Below are 17,212 nucleotides of genomic sequence, written 5' to 3'. Positions count from 1 at the left end.
GAAAGAGCACGACTGGCCTTTATTTGTGTTTCTTCAGCAAATAATCACACTTCTTTTTTTCTTCTCTAATGTCATTTTAGCAGCTCTTCCCTGAGTTGAGGATCAGAGTAATTATGAAAACCTGGTCATCATGAAGTTTCACAATTAAAATTTCTAATCCAGAGAGAGATGTGAACTACTTTAGTAAAAAGCAAACACAGCACATACCTTTGCACTTAGTAACTGAGGCTCCTCAAAGCACAATCCACAAGCCTATACATAGACTACATACTCACTTCCTGGGATAAAAGACGAACAAAAAGAATGTTACAGGCTCCTTGTTTTATTTTGAGGAGATAATTGCCTTGTTATATATTTTCCCTAGAATTTAATTTTCCTATTTATAGGGTTGGTATAAGTAGATTAGTAGTTTGTCTGGTTTGATAGAATGAAATTGGAATGGTTTGGTATCTGTTTTATTGCAGATTCTTAGAATAGTGTTTCAAGTTATTTGCTTAATGGTTAAATCAACTTAACTCATAATTGCATTTACTTTCTAATATGACCTTGACCCTTTTTGCATTAAGAATTGCAACTCATTTGAATTTTAATTTTCAATTGTTGGCAGAGTGTCCGTAATCATTTTGGAGTTGCTAACTATTAGTATGGTGCAATAATACCATGAGAAATAAAAAATCTGTTGTACTTGAATTGTTCCTTTTTGTGTAACAGACATAAAATTTATTCCAACCTAATCTTCAAAAACATTTGTGTAACTGGTACTAACTTCACACGACAGTCAAATAGCCAAAGAAATAGGCAAAACTTAGTAAATTTAACAAGGAAAGTTAGACCAAGAAGAATAAGAAACCACAAAAGGAGGTATTGTAACCAAAAGAACATTAGGGTTTTTTTTGTTTTGTTTTTGTTTTTTGCTGTTATTTTAAGAACTCTACAGAACTTCAAGACATAATGAGTTCCTAAAGTTCAGAATGAAGCATGGAGGGAAAATTGAAGGAAGAAGCATTAAAATAAATAGGGATTTAGGGGCTTCCCTGGTGGCGCAGTGGTTAAGAATCCACCTGCCAATGCAGGGGACACGGGTTCGAGCCCTGGTCTGCGAGGATCCCACAAGCCACAGAGCAGCTAAGCCCGTGCGCCACATCTACTGAGCCTGCACTCTAGAGCCTATGAGCCACAACTACTGAGCCCACGTGCCACAACTGCTGAGGCTCGTGTGCCTAGAGCCCGTGCTCTGCAACAAGAGAAGCCACTGCATTGAGAAGCCCGTGCACCGCAAGGAAGAGTAGCCCCAGCTCTCCACAACTAGAGAAAGCCCACACACAGCAACGAAGACCCAACGCAGCCAAAAATAAATAAATAATTTTATAAAAAATAAATAAGGATTTAAAAGAAACATTTAGTTGGTTTCAGAGGACTGACTGCTTCTTCATAGCATAGGGAGCTTAGCATGGCATCCCTTTAGGAGTGAATACCTCTGTGGTCCGAGTTAGAAACTGCAAGTAGTTGAAACTGAATTATCGCCTTGATTAGTTTGAAAGAAATCATCATTATGTCTAACATCCTTATTAAGAAGGAAATCATCATCACCATTATCAATACCATTTTCATGGTCAAAATCATTAGAATTTATTGAAGTGTTTATTTTATCTCAGGCACCGTGCTGAGAACTTTGCATTCATTAACTCATGTTTTCCGATACTCTGGGGGAGAGTCTCTTGTTAGCTGTATTTACAGATGAGAAAACGGAGGCTTAAAACATTTAATTAACTTATCCTAAGGTCACAGATGTAATAAGTGGCAGAGATTGGACTCAAAATTGGCTTTTCTGTCCCTCAATCCTATATGCTCTTAGTCATCAATCAGAAAAATAATAATCTGGAAAGAATATGAAGCCTAAATTACTGATTTTAAGATCTCTGGTTTGGAGTTTGCCATGAAGCAATATAAAATTTTGTGTTATGGCCAAAATAATTTTCTGCCAGTATGAATAATTCAGGAATATGTTATTTATCTCTGCAATCTCCTACTTCAGTTTCCAGTAGAGGTTGAACTGCTAGCATGGAACATTTGACCATTATTATTTCGGAGGATGGCAGAGAGTTGCATTTTTCAAAGGACATTATTTACAACAAGGCAAAGTTTTTTCGATATAAACTAGTATTTTTAAAACCTTATCTTTTTTTTCTCTGTCTCTTAGGAAAAATTGGATGTAGGGGTGAGAAAAGAAGTTGATGGCATGGGAACCTCTGAAATAAAATATGGAGACTCAGTATGCTATATACAGCATATCAATACGGGCTTGTGGCTAACTTACCAGTCTGTGGATGTGAAATCTGTGAGAATGGGATCCATACAACGTAAGGTAAGAGTATTTCAAAACAGTATTTATGGCAGTCGTTATTAATGAACGAAAAACACAAATGCACGACAAAAAGAAGCAGCTGACCCTTTCAGCCACCTGCTAATGTTTGTAATTTACATGCTGGAGGTCCAGTCCCACCCTAATAAACTCTCTGGTTTTTGTAAGTGAACAGCCCTGGATGTTATATCACTTATTTAAATACTAAGTGAAGAAATACACTACTCTTTTCTGGATCCTAGCTTGGTTTGCCTAATTCACTGTGTCCTCTGTGATGCTGCTGGGATTGTGTGTACAGTATCTTTTTTACAATGCTCAAAAATGCTCATGCGTAGAAATGTTTAGTGTTTGTGAGTTTCGTTTCTTTTATTCCCCAAACTCACTTGCAGACGTGCTCATACACTCACCTCTGAGTCCTTCACTGACATCCCATCGCTTACAAAACGACAGTTACGCCTTTTGATAGTATGTGACGCCCTTCCTGACCTGCCTCCCATCTGTCTCTGCCCCATTCTCCTATTCTTTGTCCAGTCTCTAGGTGTCTTCAGGTTCCCCAGCACACCAGCCACTTACAGCACCTTCCTTCCAGTGCCTCAAAGAAACGTGGCTTTTCCACATCTGTGCGTTTGCACATACCGTTTCCTCTGTTTGGAATGCCCTTTTAAATTTCTTGTTTTCCTCCATCCAGTTTCTATCCATCCCCCAGGGGTTAAGTTTAAAGATGATCTTAGATGTTCTTCCTATCTAAGTTCATCTAGTACACCCTCCTTTGTGTTCTCATAATATTTGTATATTATTAAATTTTATATACACTCTCTGTGCTATTTTATTTACTAGGCTACATCTCTCTCTCTCTCTAATTTGTGAGCTTTCTTTATGGCAAGTACATAGCACTGATACTAGATTGTTCACATTTCATGTTTTTACACCGCCATGTAACAGTACACAGAATCAGATAATGGGATACTATTGTTTCTATAATAGACCTTGGAAGGGAGGTAGTGGGGAAGACATTTTTATTTTCAGTAGATTTCCTAATCGTAACATATACACATTCCAGTACGGATTGTTCAAGGTTATTGCTATCTTTTTAGAGTGACCAGTGCTGATATTAGTGGAGTGGGAAGCTAATCCTGCTTTGATGGAGTTGGGCTTAAGTGCATCCCTGTACCACCTTCCTCAGAGCTTCGGCTGGAGAGCCTGTGACAACTCTCCTGCAGACCCGTATAATCGTTGTTATATGATTGCTTGTCTTTGGGGTCTTTGATCTAGGCACATAAATTTAAATGTGTTTGTATTCAGTACTTGTATAGCGTTCATTCTGTCCCATGACTGAGCTTCGCTGTTTTTAACTTTTTATCATGGAAATTCAAATATATGCAAAGAGAACAAAAGGGTACAGTGGATCCTGTGTATCCATCCATCAGTCACCTTCAACATTTTCAATGATCTCCACTCATTTCATTTATCACTCACCCTGTTGTCATTATTATTAGTCCACTCTCTTATTCCTTAACCATGGATTAAAGTCAGAGTGGGACTTACATTCTACATCATAGGCTAACAAAGAGCTTGCTTTATAGAAGAATTTGACAGGGGTGTTGAGAAGCTAACCAGTCTTATTTACATTAGTAAAGTAACATGTGAAACAGACTTTATAGGCCATAGAAGAGATAATCTAATGCGATCTCTACTGTAAATGTATTACTACTTCTAGAACCATCTATTAACATTAAATCTTTATTGAGAGACCTCAGTGTGGTCATGACAGGTGAGGACTTCTCAGTCTAGATCTCCTAATTTTTATACACTTCCCAGTTAGCTAGTATCTTCAAATCATTTTATTTTTCGAGAAAAGCATGTTGGTGGTATATTCGCCAAATCTTTACATATTTGAAACTGACTTTCTGTTGTTGTTTCATATGAATAAAACCTTGGTTAACTAAAAAAATGTCTGAATCACTTTTCATAGGTTTTATGTATCCCACTTAGTGTGGATATTCATGTTTTGCTGCAGAAATATAAATTCATTGATTATGCAGTGATGCACCTGCCGTACTGGGTGTTCCACATGTACAGTTTATACATTGTATTACATTTAAAAAAAAACCCTGAGGGGGCTTCCCTGGTGGCGCAGTGGTTGAGAGTCCGCCTGCCGATGCAGGGGACGCGGGTTTGTGCCCCGGTCTGGGAAGATCCCACATGCCGCGGAGCGGCCGGGCCTGTGAGCCATGGCCACTGAGCATGCGCGTCTGGAGCCTGTGCTCCGCAACGGGAGAGGTCACGACAGTGAGAGGCCCGCGTACCGCAAAAAACAAACAAAAAAACCCTGAAAACTCTGAATTATGAAATGCATCTGTCACCAAGGATTTTCTAAAATTTATTTTATTGAAGTATAGTCGATTTACAATTTTGTGTTTGTTTCTGGTGTACAGCAAAGTGATTCAGTTATACATATACATACATTTTTCATTAAGGTTATTGAATATAGTTCCCTGTGCTATACAGTAGGACCTTGTTGTTTATCCCTTCTCTGTATAGTAGTTTGCATCTGCTAACCCCAAACTCCCAATCAGTCCCTTCCCCACCCCCTCTCCCCCTTGGCAACCACAAGTCTGTTCTCTATGTCTGTGTCCCCAAGGATTTTTAATCAGCACACGTAGGTCTTTTAAAACTGAGAGGAGAATTGTGCAGCGTATCTTTGGCCTCCTTTTCTTACAGTTGTGATTTCTTTCTCAGGAGCACAGCTAGTTTCTCTCCTCCAGGTCAGCTGTCTTCCCCTTTGGCGTTCCTATCGTTCTTACCCAGTCTCTGCATTTTGCTTCTCAAATGTGTCCCCCCAAATCACTCACTTTGTTTTCTTTGATGCAGTTCTGTTCCTTAATGTCTATCCATGCCTTTGAAATTTTAGTTTTCTTGTCTTTTTCGTTATCTCACCCAGGTCACTTTTTATCTCAGCTTGCTGTCTTTTCATCTATTCTGGTTGTTCATCCCAGTATGACTTCTTATTGCGAATTTTCACAGAAGTTATGCCTTCTTGCATCCTGTGGACAATTGAAATAGTTTATATATTTAAATAATATCCTGCTATTTCTATTTTATCTGACTTTTTAAAAAATTAGCAATGATTGCTAAATTTTATCAGCTAAAGAGACAAAAAGATCATGTTTTAGTGTCTTTTACTTTGTTGATAAATAGGTTAATAGACATCGTGGTATTTAAGAAACCTTACATTCATAAACTAAACCCAGTTTGACCTAGTTTATTATTCTTTTGAAATCTTATTCTATTTATGTTTTATTTAGAATTTATCTAGAATTATCATATATATTCACTTTATATATGAAATTTATCTATTAAGTTTTCTTTGTTTATGGGTACTGAAATTTGAATTTCATACAATTTTCAGGTTTCATGAAATATTCTTTTCTTGATCTTTTTTCAGTCATTAAAATTGTAGACCATTCATAGCTCACAGGCTATATAAAAATAGGCAGCTGTCATAGTTCACTGACTAGTCTACCATTAAGAGTATCATTTCTTTGAAGGTTCATTAGAACTCACTTGTAAAACTGTCTAGTCCTATAATCTTTTAAAAATTGGGTCTTAAATTTCCTTTCCAATCTCTGTTTAATAAATTGGTATCCTCAAATTTTCTGCTTCGTTGGGTGGATTCCTTTTGATGATTTTTAACTTGCTGGGAAGCCATCCTTGTCCTTTGGAGTAGTCAGTTTTGTTCTTAAATTAAGAACAAATTTTTTTTTGGCCATTAAGTTCCATATAGCATTGTCTTATTATCATTTTATAATTTTAATGTCTTTTGTATCTTATATTCTTTTCTCTGTGCTTTTTTCTTTCTTTCCATTTTATCCTTAGCCTGGTTTGTGAGAGGTTTAACTGTTTTATTTATCTTCTCAAAAAATAAACATTTCGTGTTTATTCATCCTTTTCTCGTGTTTTATTTGATTTCTAGTTCATTAAATTCTCTTTTTATCTTCATTAATTCCCCTTTTCTATTCAATTTGTTTTTCTTTTTTAGAGTCTTAAAGTGAGTAATACGTTCCTTTACTTTAGTCATTTTTTTCTTTGTCAATGAAGGCATTTAAGGCTACAAAATTGACCTTGAATACAGATGTATCTGTCTCATTGATTTTGGTATTAGGAGTTCCTCTTTACATTGCTTTCTAGGTAGTTTATGATTTTAGTTCTGGCTGCTAATTTTAGTTCAGTATACCTAATTAAATGTTCTAGAAACATCTTGCTGTTAGTGTTGAGTGAAGGAAGTTAGGCACAAATGGTTCATTTACAGATAGTGACCTTTGCTGTTGAAAGTCATGAAGATGGGGAACATTGTGGTGGATGGGGCAGGAAGGGAGCTCCAGGGCAGGTTTTAAGGCACCATATTGTTCTCTTTCTTGATCTGGGTGTTAGTTACGTGGTTTGTTCACTTTGTGAAATTGGCTCAGCTGTTCACTTAATATTTTGCACTTATCTCTTCCTGTTGTTCTTTCAACAGGAATGTTCAAAAACATAAAGCTAACAAAAGAACTAATAAAATAAAAACACATTTTTTTTTTAAAGAACTGAGGTGCCTTAGAAGCATTGCTCAGTACTTATTAATGAACCCAGCTGTGTTCAGAACTACCGAATAACTGGGATCCCATGTAATGTTTTCCTTTGCTTCTTTGTTCAGAGTTTGCTTAGACTGTGGATGAATCATTGAACATAGATATGTGAAAACATTCTAGTGATTGTTTTTCAAATCAATATATTTATTGGTTGGTTCTTTAAAACAACAGCTGATTCATCTTTAAAACAATAGCTGAATAAATATATTGAATGACTGATTTGTACAGGGACCTGTGCATATTATTTTACCTGAACCTGACAGCTTACAGTTCCCTTCACCTGTCTTTTGACTCTGTTTACTGTCATGGCTCACCTTTTTGAGTTGCCTACTTCTTAACACCCATTTGAAAAAGAGATATTGGCAGTACTGGTGTTATTTCTGCTTTCTTGCAGGCTATTATGCATCATGAAGGTCACATGGATGATGGCCTAAATTTATCCAGATCTCAGCATGAAGAATCACGGACAGCGCGTGTCATCCGGAGCACAGTCTTCCTTTTCAATAGATTTATTAGGTACATTGTCCTTTGTTGTGGTGGTTGTTTAATATTTTATTTTAATTTTCTTATCAGATTTACAAGTAAACAATTCTAAAATATACTATGGTGGTAATTCTTGTACAATTTGGCAGTTCTGCAGAACCCATTAGAAAATGCTAGTTAGATGATTTTATGTCTTTCTTTGAAATGAATTTTTTTAAAAAGACTGGTTTTAAAAATTATATGTGTAACTTATAATTGATAGGTGTATGTCAGAATTATTCTATAACATATCCCTCTGCTAGCCCTTTCACACTGGAGGTAGTACAGCCTACATACTTTGAGTTTTGAACTCAAAAAATGATTCTTGCAATAAGTAACCTTTCCCACCCTAATAATGGAAACAATTGCATATCTACAAAACTAAATCAAACTTGTGTCCAGTGTGTTCTCTGGGAACATTATACCAATATATACTCTGGTTGGTGATGGATATGATGTATCTCTTTAAGCTTACCAATTTGATGGGAAAAAGTGATATATATGTGTATATGTACTTATTTATAGTAGGTACCTATTTACTTATAATTATTTTAAAAATTTGCTTTTATGTGAGAATTGTGAAAAATGGGTGTTGACCAATTTTTTTTATTTTTTTCTTTGTGATTTACCCTATTATTTGATAATATTTCTATTAGGCTGTTATGAGCTTTTGTTCTGTTAGCGATACTAATTTCCTATAATCATATATAAATTGCAAATATTTTCCCAACTTACTGGTTTGGAAAGATTTTAAAGTGTTTTTGCATCATAGTTTACTGTATAAATCAGCATATATAGAAAGACCTTTGCCACCCCAGATTATATAAATATTCACTTAATTATTCTCTGCTTCTTTTATAAACCATCCCACTGTGTGTGTGTGCATACTTTCATGAAATCAAAGAATGTGCACAGCATTCGGCTTCATCATATCCTTAGTATTCATCTCACCTCTCTGCCTCATCTAAACCCTAACCCTTTTTAGATGGAGTAAGGCTTAGAGATGGGGTAGGCATCAGATTCTTATCATTTTTTATGGTACTTATTTCTTGTAATAAATAAGTTTTTGACTTTGAAATTATAACTTATTTTAGGATCAGTTCAACCTAGATTTTTTTCCATCTTGTTCTTTCCATGGTTCTTTTTGACTACAGCCTAATCGGTTCTATAAGGATTGAGGAAAATAATCATAAATCTTTAAAATAGTCTGTTCTCTATGTAATTATATACATCAGTACTGACTTCTTCAACTAGAAAAAGACAAATTTTTATTACATTGTGACTTGTGTGGTATTTTCAGAGGCACTATGGAGATCCCATTTGGCAAGCAAGAGCTAAATTAATACTAGAGAAAAAACCGATTATTTGTTTTAAAATATATTTTGTCAGAAAGATACTATATCTGTGTTTAGACTTAATGTAGTGATGGTATGTCTTAAATGGCATTTTGTATGTTGATCAAGATAACGATAATTCATCATGGATGTGATTTGCTTTTGCACATTTGTTCTTTGCTCAAGACCAATCATATCTTTTTTAAAAAAGTAGTGTCTGTGATTTGGAAGCTTAATTTTAGAATCTAACACTTGCTTGATTGATTAGATAGAGAACCAAACATGGGAAATTTGGATTCTGTGGCAAAAGTACTTTTACTAAATTACATATTTGCTGCTTCATATTGAAATTCAGTTTTTGTTTGGGTTTATTTGAATGAAATTCATTTATTATACTTACCTTGATAAAACAGGTTAGTTATATAACCTGTATTTAACTATAGTTATAGGTCTCTGTATCCAAGGATTTTGCATCTGTGTATTCAACCAACCATGGATCAAAAATATTAGGAAAGAAATTCCAGAATGTTTCCAAAGCAGAACTTGAATTTGAAGCATGATGACAGCTATTTACATAGCATTTACATTGTATTACGTAGGTTAGCTAGAGATGGTATAAAGTATACAGGAGAGTATGCGTAGGTTATATGTCCATTTTATATAAGGGACTCGAGCATCCACAGATTTTGATATCTGAGAAGGGTCCTGAAACCAACCCCCAGTAGATACTGAGGGAGGGATGATCATTTAAAAAGATAATCTGATTCCCATTCTGATCTTTAATCAGTTTTTCTGTTTGCCTTGGGTTTAAATTTGCTCTTCTTTTTTTTTTGGTTTCAGAGGATGAAGGCTGACATCATTGATTTGAGACCTTTCTTATGTCATTTAGTGCTAAAATATCTGTCCTTAGTGGCATCTCTCACTCTTTGTTGTGCTGTGTTTCAGTTTCCCTTTTTTTTTTTTGTGGTATGCGGGCCTCTCACTGTTGTGGCCTCTCCCGTTGCAGAGCACAGGCTCCGGATGTGCAGGCTCAGCGGCCATGGCTCACGGGCCCAGCCGCTCCGCGGCATGTGGGATCTTCCCGGACCGGGGCACGAACCCGTGTCCCCTGCATTGGAAGGCGGACTCTCAACCACTGTGCCACCAGGGAAGCCCCAGTTTCCCTTTTAATTGCTTCTTTGACCAATAGGTTGTTCAGTTTCCCAGTGTTTGGGTTTTTCCAAAGATCTTTCTGTTACTGATTTCTAATTTAATATCACGATGGTCAGAGAATATACTTTGTAAAACTGAATGCTTTTAAATTTACTGAGACATGTTTTATGGCCCAGGAAGATCCAAAAAGCAAAACCTGAATTTGCTGCATGCTGGGAACTGTTTATATACATAGCATTTCCATTGTATTTACCACTATTTACATAGTATTTACATTGTATTGTGTCCTATAAGTAATCTAGAGATGGTTTAAGGTGCACAGGAGGATGTATGTAGGTTGCATGGAGAGACAGGCATGGCTACTCAGAGGCAGCCTGAACAAATTACAGCCCTTACTCTGTCGCTGAACCAGGAACAGTGTTATAACTCAGTCTAAGCACTGGTCCCTTTTCTGTTACCTTCATAGCCAAGGTCATACTAATCAACTCAATTACAAATCCTCTCAGACATTTTCATAATGTTTTCTGTTAGTTGCTCTACCAGAATATGTTCTGCCTTGGTAAATGTTCTGTGTGCACTGGAAAATAAATGTTCCATGTGCCCTTTCTCCTTTAATTGGGTGGAGTGCTAAAGAATGTCAGTTTGATCTAGTTGGGTGATAGTGTTGTTTAGATCTTCTGCTTCCTTACTGATTTTCAGTCTGTATGTTCTATTCATTATTGAGAGAAGGGTATTGAAATCTGACTATAATTGGATTTTTCTGTTTCTCCTTGGCAGTTGTCATTTTTTTCTTTATGTATTTTGAAGCTCTGTTATTAGCTTCATCAAAAAATTTAGGATATAATAAACTGACCCCTTTATTATGAAATCATCTTTTTAAAATCCCTAGTGATATTTGCTATGACATTAACTTTGTATGATGTTAATATAGCATTTCTGCTCTCTTGTTTTCCTTGGTGCTAGCATTGTATATTTTTTAAAAAATCTTTTACTTTTTACTTACTATTGTCTTTAGAGTCAAAGTGCATTTCTTTTAGGCAGTATGTACTTGGGTTTTGATTTTTTATCCAATTTGGCAATCACCGCCTTTTAATTGTGAAGTTTAGTCCATTTATATTCATACGATTATTGATATATAAGTTTGCCTGCCATCTTATTATTTGTTTACTGTTTGTCCCTTCTCGTCTTTGTCCCTTTTCCTTCTTTTTCTACCTTCTTTTAGGTTGAGAATTTTCTGCAATTCCATCTTATCTCCTTTTTTTGTTGGCTTATTAGTTATAATTCCTCTTTTGGTTATTTTAGTGGTTGCTTAAGATGTTTAGCATACAGCTTTAACTTATCACAGCCTACTTTCAGGTCATTTTACCTTTGTGAGTAATATAAGAACATTTCAATAGTATACTTCTCTCCCGGTCTTTGTGATGTTTTTGTCATACGTTTTGCTTTTATAGGTGTTATAAACCCCACACTACATTTTTATCATTTTTATTTAAGGTCAATTAGATTTCAAAGAGATTTAAATAATAACAAATGCACCTAATATTTTGTGCATATATTTACCCTTTCAGGTGTTTTAATCTTTATTATTTTTTTGAGGATTTGCATTTCCAATGGGTAGTTTATTCCCAAAGTGCTTCTTTTAACATTTCTTATGGTGCAGGTCTCCTGGAGATGGAAACTTTGGCTACTGTATGTCTGAAAATGTCCTATTTTACCTTCATTTTAAGTGACTTTTTTCTGGATATAACATTCTAGGCTGACTTTTTTTTTTCTTTTGGTTCATTGATTTTTCTTCTTATTGATGATTATATTTTATTCTTCTTTACCTATGTGGTCATTTTTGTTTAGTTGTCAGACATTGTAAATTTGTTGGGTACTGGATATTTTTGTCTTCCTGTTAATATTTTTGAGTTTTTCTGGGAGGCAGTTAAGTTACTTGGTTAAGTTTGATTCTTCTGGAATTTGCTTTTAGGATTTTTGGGGTGGGTGCAGATCCGTGTTAAATCTAGGGCTCATTATTCCCCACTCTTGAGGCAAGACCATCTGTATACTCAACCTGATGCCCCATGAATTACGAGGGTTCCCAATCTGACTGATGCGAAGAGGCACCATTTCACATCCCGTGTGAGTATCGGTTACTCTTTTCTCTAATTATTTCAGAAGGCTTTGTTCCCTGCCCTGGGTAGTTTTCTCACGTGTATGTGTTGATCAACCCTCTGCTGAATATTTGAGGGGGACCCTCTGTATTTCTCTAGAGTCCACTCCTGTGTAGCGGTCTCCTCTCTGGTACTGTGTCCTGCAAACTCTAGCAACCTTGGTCTCCCAGACTCTCAGCAATGTCTCCTCAACTCAGAGAGTCTTCTTTGCCTCGCCTGGGTTCCCATACCTGTATCATAGCCTGGAAATTCTCCTAAAGCAAAGTGGAGCCATTGTAGGACTCACCTTGGTTGTTATCATATCTGTCCTTTATTTCTTGATGTCCAGTGTCTTGAAATGTGTTCTTCTCCAAATATTTTGTCTTGTGTTGTTTTGGAGGGGGAGGAGGGTTGTTTCACTTTATCTTGGCTGAAAGCAACTCAGATGTAGTTGACACATGAAATTCGTATTTTGAGATGCGATTCCATGTTTCCCCTGGCAAATGTAGTCTAATCTTTGCTAGTTCTATATTGGTATTTTTTTTCTCCTTCAGATTTCTAATCACAAGCCCATCATCAAACTACCATCTTTTCCTGGTTTTCCAGCATCTCCTTTTAAAAGTGTGTCTCTTTCCTGGGATCATGTAACAGATGCTATGGATGAAGATAATGAGTCTGTTTCTCTTTTGTACACTTAACTGACCTTAATTATGTATTAGTTTTTCAAAAATTAAATTTTAATTTAGCTTTATTTTTTTCTCTTCTTTTCTTTCTAGAATACTCACCCGCTGGTTATATTATTTAATTCATCATTTTTATATATATTTCTATATATATGGATTTTACTTATGTGCTTGTTAATATTACTGAATTATTTGAATTCCTGAATTTATATAGCTTTAATATAGCTTAATGAAATTTAATATAGCTTCTTTAATATAGCTTAGAAACTTTGAAAAGTTTTACATAATTACAGAACATTGTAAAGTGTATGTTATTTTAAGTAACATAGTTTGATCCTTCTATCACTTTCATAAAAGCACTAAAAGTATTTAAAACCTCAATATCTTTATAATATTTTACAATATCCATATATTTTTCAAAGTAAAATTTTTTAAGTATTCATTTTATTAATGTAGATTTATATACTATTAAGAGACTCATTTAAAAAATGTAAACTCAGACCTTTCTTTTTTACTTAGATTGGAAGTTGAGATCTATTTTGTTTTTGTTCATTTGTATTTTTCTTATGCAGTTTATTTTCTGTGACCCTTCTTGTCTCTCTCCCCAAGGTTAGGGTAGTGGTGGTGGTGGGGTGTGTGTGAGGGTGTGTGTGTGTTTGCATTTGTTTTCATGTATAGGGGAAAGGGTTCTATTTTTCTGCACTGTTAAAAAAAAAAAAGGTCTAGCTTTTTTTCCTCCAGGTATATTAATAAATGTATTCTTTAAAAATTTTTTTTAATTTTTTAATTTATTTTTTATACAGCAAGTTCTTATTAGTTATCCATTTTATACACATTAGTGAATAAATGTATTCTTGAAGTAAATGGGATAAGGGAGGAATGTATGTTTGTAATGTGATTTAATCTTCAGATTATAAAATGTAGAGCTGGAATTCATGGCTTTAATTTTTGTTGTGACATAGCATGCTTCTACCACCTTTGATTTCCCCTAATTATTTTTTTTTCATTTTTTTTGTCCTTGATAAATTAAGATGAAAAATGTCTCTTTATTGGAGAGTCCTAAAACTTAGAATCATTAACATTTTTTAAAACTTTTTATTTTATATTGGAGTATAGCCAATTAACAATGTTGTGATAGTTTCAGGTGCACAGCCAAGTGACCCAACCACACATATACATGTATCCATTCTCCCACAATCTCCCCTCCCATCCAGGCTGCCACATAACATTGAGCAGAGTTCCCTGTGCTGTACAGTAGGTCCTTGTTGGTTATCCATTTTAACTATAGCAGTGTGTACATGTCAATCCCAAACTCCCTAACTATCCCTTCCCCTCTGGTAACCATAAGTTCGTTCTCTAAGTCTGTGAATCTGCTTCTGTTTTGTAAATAAGTTCATCTGTATCATTTCTTTTTTAGATTCCACATATAAGGGATATCATATGATATTTCTCTTTCTCTGTCTTATTTCACTCAGTATGACAATCTCTAGGTCTATCCATGTTGCTGTAAATGGCATTATTTCATTCTTTTTAATGGCTGAGTAATGTTCCATTGCATATATGTACCACATCTTCTTTATCCATTCCTCTTTCGATGGACATTTAGGTTGCTTCCATGTCTTGGCTATTGTAAACAGTGCTGCAATTAACACTGGGGTGCATGTATCCTTTCGGACCATGTTTTTCTCTAGATATATGCCCAGGAGTGGGATTGCAGGGTCGTATGGTAGCTCTACTTTTAGATTTTTAAGGAACCTCCATACTGTTCTCCATGGTGGCTGTACCAATTTACATTCCCACCAACAGTGTAGGAGGGTGCCCTTCTCTCCACACCCTCTCCAGCATTCATTGTGTGTGGATTTTTTGATGATAGCCATTTTGGCTGGTGTGAGGTGATATCTCATTGTAGTTTTGACTTGCATTTCTCTAATAATTAGCAATATTGAACATCTTTTCAGTATGCCTCTTGGCCATCTGTATGTCTTCTTTGGAGAAATATCTATGTAGGTCTTCTGCCCATTTTTTGATTAGGTTGTTTGTTTTGATGATAGTAAGTCTCATGAGCTGTTGGTAAATTTTGGAGACTAATCCCTTGTCGGTCATATCATTTACAAATATTTTCTCCCAATCTGTGGGTTGTCTTTTCATTTTGTTTATGATTTCCTTAGCTGTGCAAAAGGTTTTGAGTTTAATTAGATCCCATTTGTTTATTTTTTTAAATTTCCATTATGCTGGGAGACAGATTGAAAAAGATATGGCTGCAATATCATTAACAGTTTTAAGAGTCTTGGGTAGCATTTGTCTGACAAGAGACTTCTCCTGGAAAGCAGTTGAATGGTTACATTTCTGATAGCAGATATATTCAACCTAATAACCTAAAAACTGACATTTGCTATTATTTCTCTTTAGGTTTGAAAATGTAGATATTATATTTGAATTACTTTTGAATTTTATTTACTTTTGCATGATGGGATTTGAATTTGACTTTGTTATATTTATCATTCAACTAGAATTAACGGGTTAAAATGTTTAGAACAGCAATGTTACATTGCATATGAGTATTCATTTTAGAAAGGGAGAAATAATTTTCTTCTGACAAGTCATTGCTGTTGCTTTTTGGGCATAGAAGGCCTTGTAGAGATGGCAAGACAAGGTAATAGATGAATTTCATTGATGTACTTGATTTGGAATTTCAGGTAGAAACTTTAAGATAGTCATGCGGTTTTACTATTTGAACTGTTTATAAAGTTGAAGTATAATAGTCCAAAATTATTAGTAATATTTATGTAAATGATGATATATCTTAAATAATAGCATCATAAAGTTCAAAGACAAGCTAATTTTCCACTTATAAGGTTTTTATTCTTTTTTAAAATAAAAATTGTAATGCAGATAACTAGAAAGAAATATTTCCTTGGAATAAAATATTACCATATAATTTTGCCAACGCAGAGGGCAGAAAAGGAAGTATAATATTTTGTGCATCAGATTTTGTCATGGCTAATATGAATGTTACTATATCAACTATAGTATAGGCATTTTCCCATTCTTTTATGGTATCTGTTGCGTATTTTTTTTACTGAGCTTTTTATTTTGGAATAATTTTGATTTACAAACATGTTTTAAAGTGTTTCTTTCCAGATACATACAAAGCTATGAGTTTTAAAATTCAGAGTCTCAGAAGACCAACAAATTAACACATTTACATGCCAGTCATATGCTTTTCTTTAAAAGTTAGAAAATGCAACTCGATGCTGTTTCTTAATCTGCTTCTTAAATACATCTCTTTCAGACAATGGAAAAGCATGTTAATATATTGTTTTCTGATTAATAAGTGAATTTTCTAAATTATTATCATTGCGATATATCTTTAAATTGGCAGGAATTAGGCAGGATGGCAGTGAGTGTCAGTGATACATAGCAGTTAACGGTGTTTATGCCAAAAACAAAACAGAACAAGTAAATGTCAGAATTATGAGCCTGGGAAATTGCATCTCAAACAGTGAAGTATATTGTGTTTTAAAATGAAAATCAGTTGGTTTCTAAATATTTAGACCATTGGTTTTGTAGGCATTGGTTCTCCAGATGCTTTAGATTTTCTTCTAGATGAGTTTCTCTTGATACTGGTGTTTTAAATATAGCATTATATATACTTGACTGAATATAACATTTCTCATTTGAATATAGTCATTGTTTTTGTTTGAGGAAAATTAGGGCCTTTCTTATATGTTCCTTTTTCGGGCATATAGGGAGAGAGAGTAAAGCTTTCAGTCATCTATAGACTAAAAAAGAATAAAACAAAATTGTGAATCACTGATGTGGAGAAACATTTGTTATTTATTTTAGGGGCCTTGATGCTCTCAGCAAAAAAGCGAAGGCTTCCACTGTAGACTTACCTATAGAGTCTGTAAGTCTAAGTCTGCAGGACCTGATTGGCTACTTCCACCCACCAGATGAGCACTTAGAGCATGAAGATAAGCAGAACAGATTACGAGCTCTAAAAAATCGGCAGAATCTCTTTCAGGAAGAGGTGAGTTTCTACCAGTGATCGTTTCTTTTCTGTCGTTGTCTTGGGGAAACAACTTCTTGGTGGGGAAGATTCTCTATCTATTTGACATCTGCATTTTGAGATATACATGAGCAGGTGTACTACTCTACAAGGGAACGAGGGAACCAGGCCTTGGGGGAATCCTGCAACGGTTTTTATTTCTCTCTCAGTAAGTATTAATTTTAAAAGATGATACTCTTCGCTTCTCTGGCAAAAGACGTTTTATTTTACTCTCTGCTCAGCTTCCACTCTGATCATTGTTGCACAGTAGTTTGCTTTATGCTCGTTATATTAAAACAGACTCTCAAAAGCGTCTAAATGGATACAGGCTTTTCGAAGTGTTCAGCA

General features: G+C 35.0%; 1 protein-coding gene across 1 annotated transcript in view; it reads left to right on the top strand.

Annotated features, from left to right (window-relative positions):
• RYR2 (ryanodine receptor 2) overlaps positions 1-17,212 on the top strand; it is a 523,123-nt gene that overhangs the window by 150,420 nt on the left and 355,491 nt on the right. The window contains exons 13-15 of the mRNA XM_007452954.1: positions 2,201-2,365; positions 7,385-7,506; positions 16,663-16,846. Of these exons, the coding sequence (XP_007453016.1) occupies positions 2,201-2,365; positions 7,385-7,506; positions 16,663-16,846 (471 nt within the window). The remainder of the gene's footprint in view (positions 1-2,200; positions 2,366-7,384; positions 7,507-16,662; positions 16,847-17,212) is intronic.

This window comes from Lipotes vexillifer, unplaced genomic scaffold, assembly GCF_000442215.2.
Source record: "Lipotes vexillifer unplaced genomic scaffold, Lipotes_vexillifer_v1.1 scaffold1088, whole genome shotgun sequence".
NCBI classification, from domain to species: Eukaryota; Metazoa; Chordata; class Mammalia; order Artiodactyla; family Lipotidae; genus Lipotes; species Lipotes vexillifer.
Note: the sequence above shows the minus strand (reverse complement) of the source record. Positions and strands in the feature narration are given on the sequence as shown.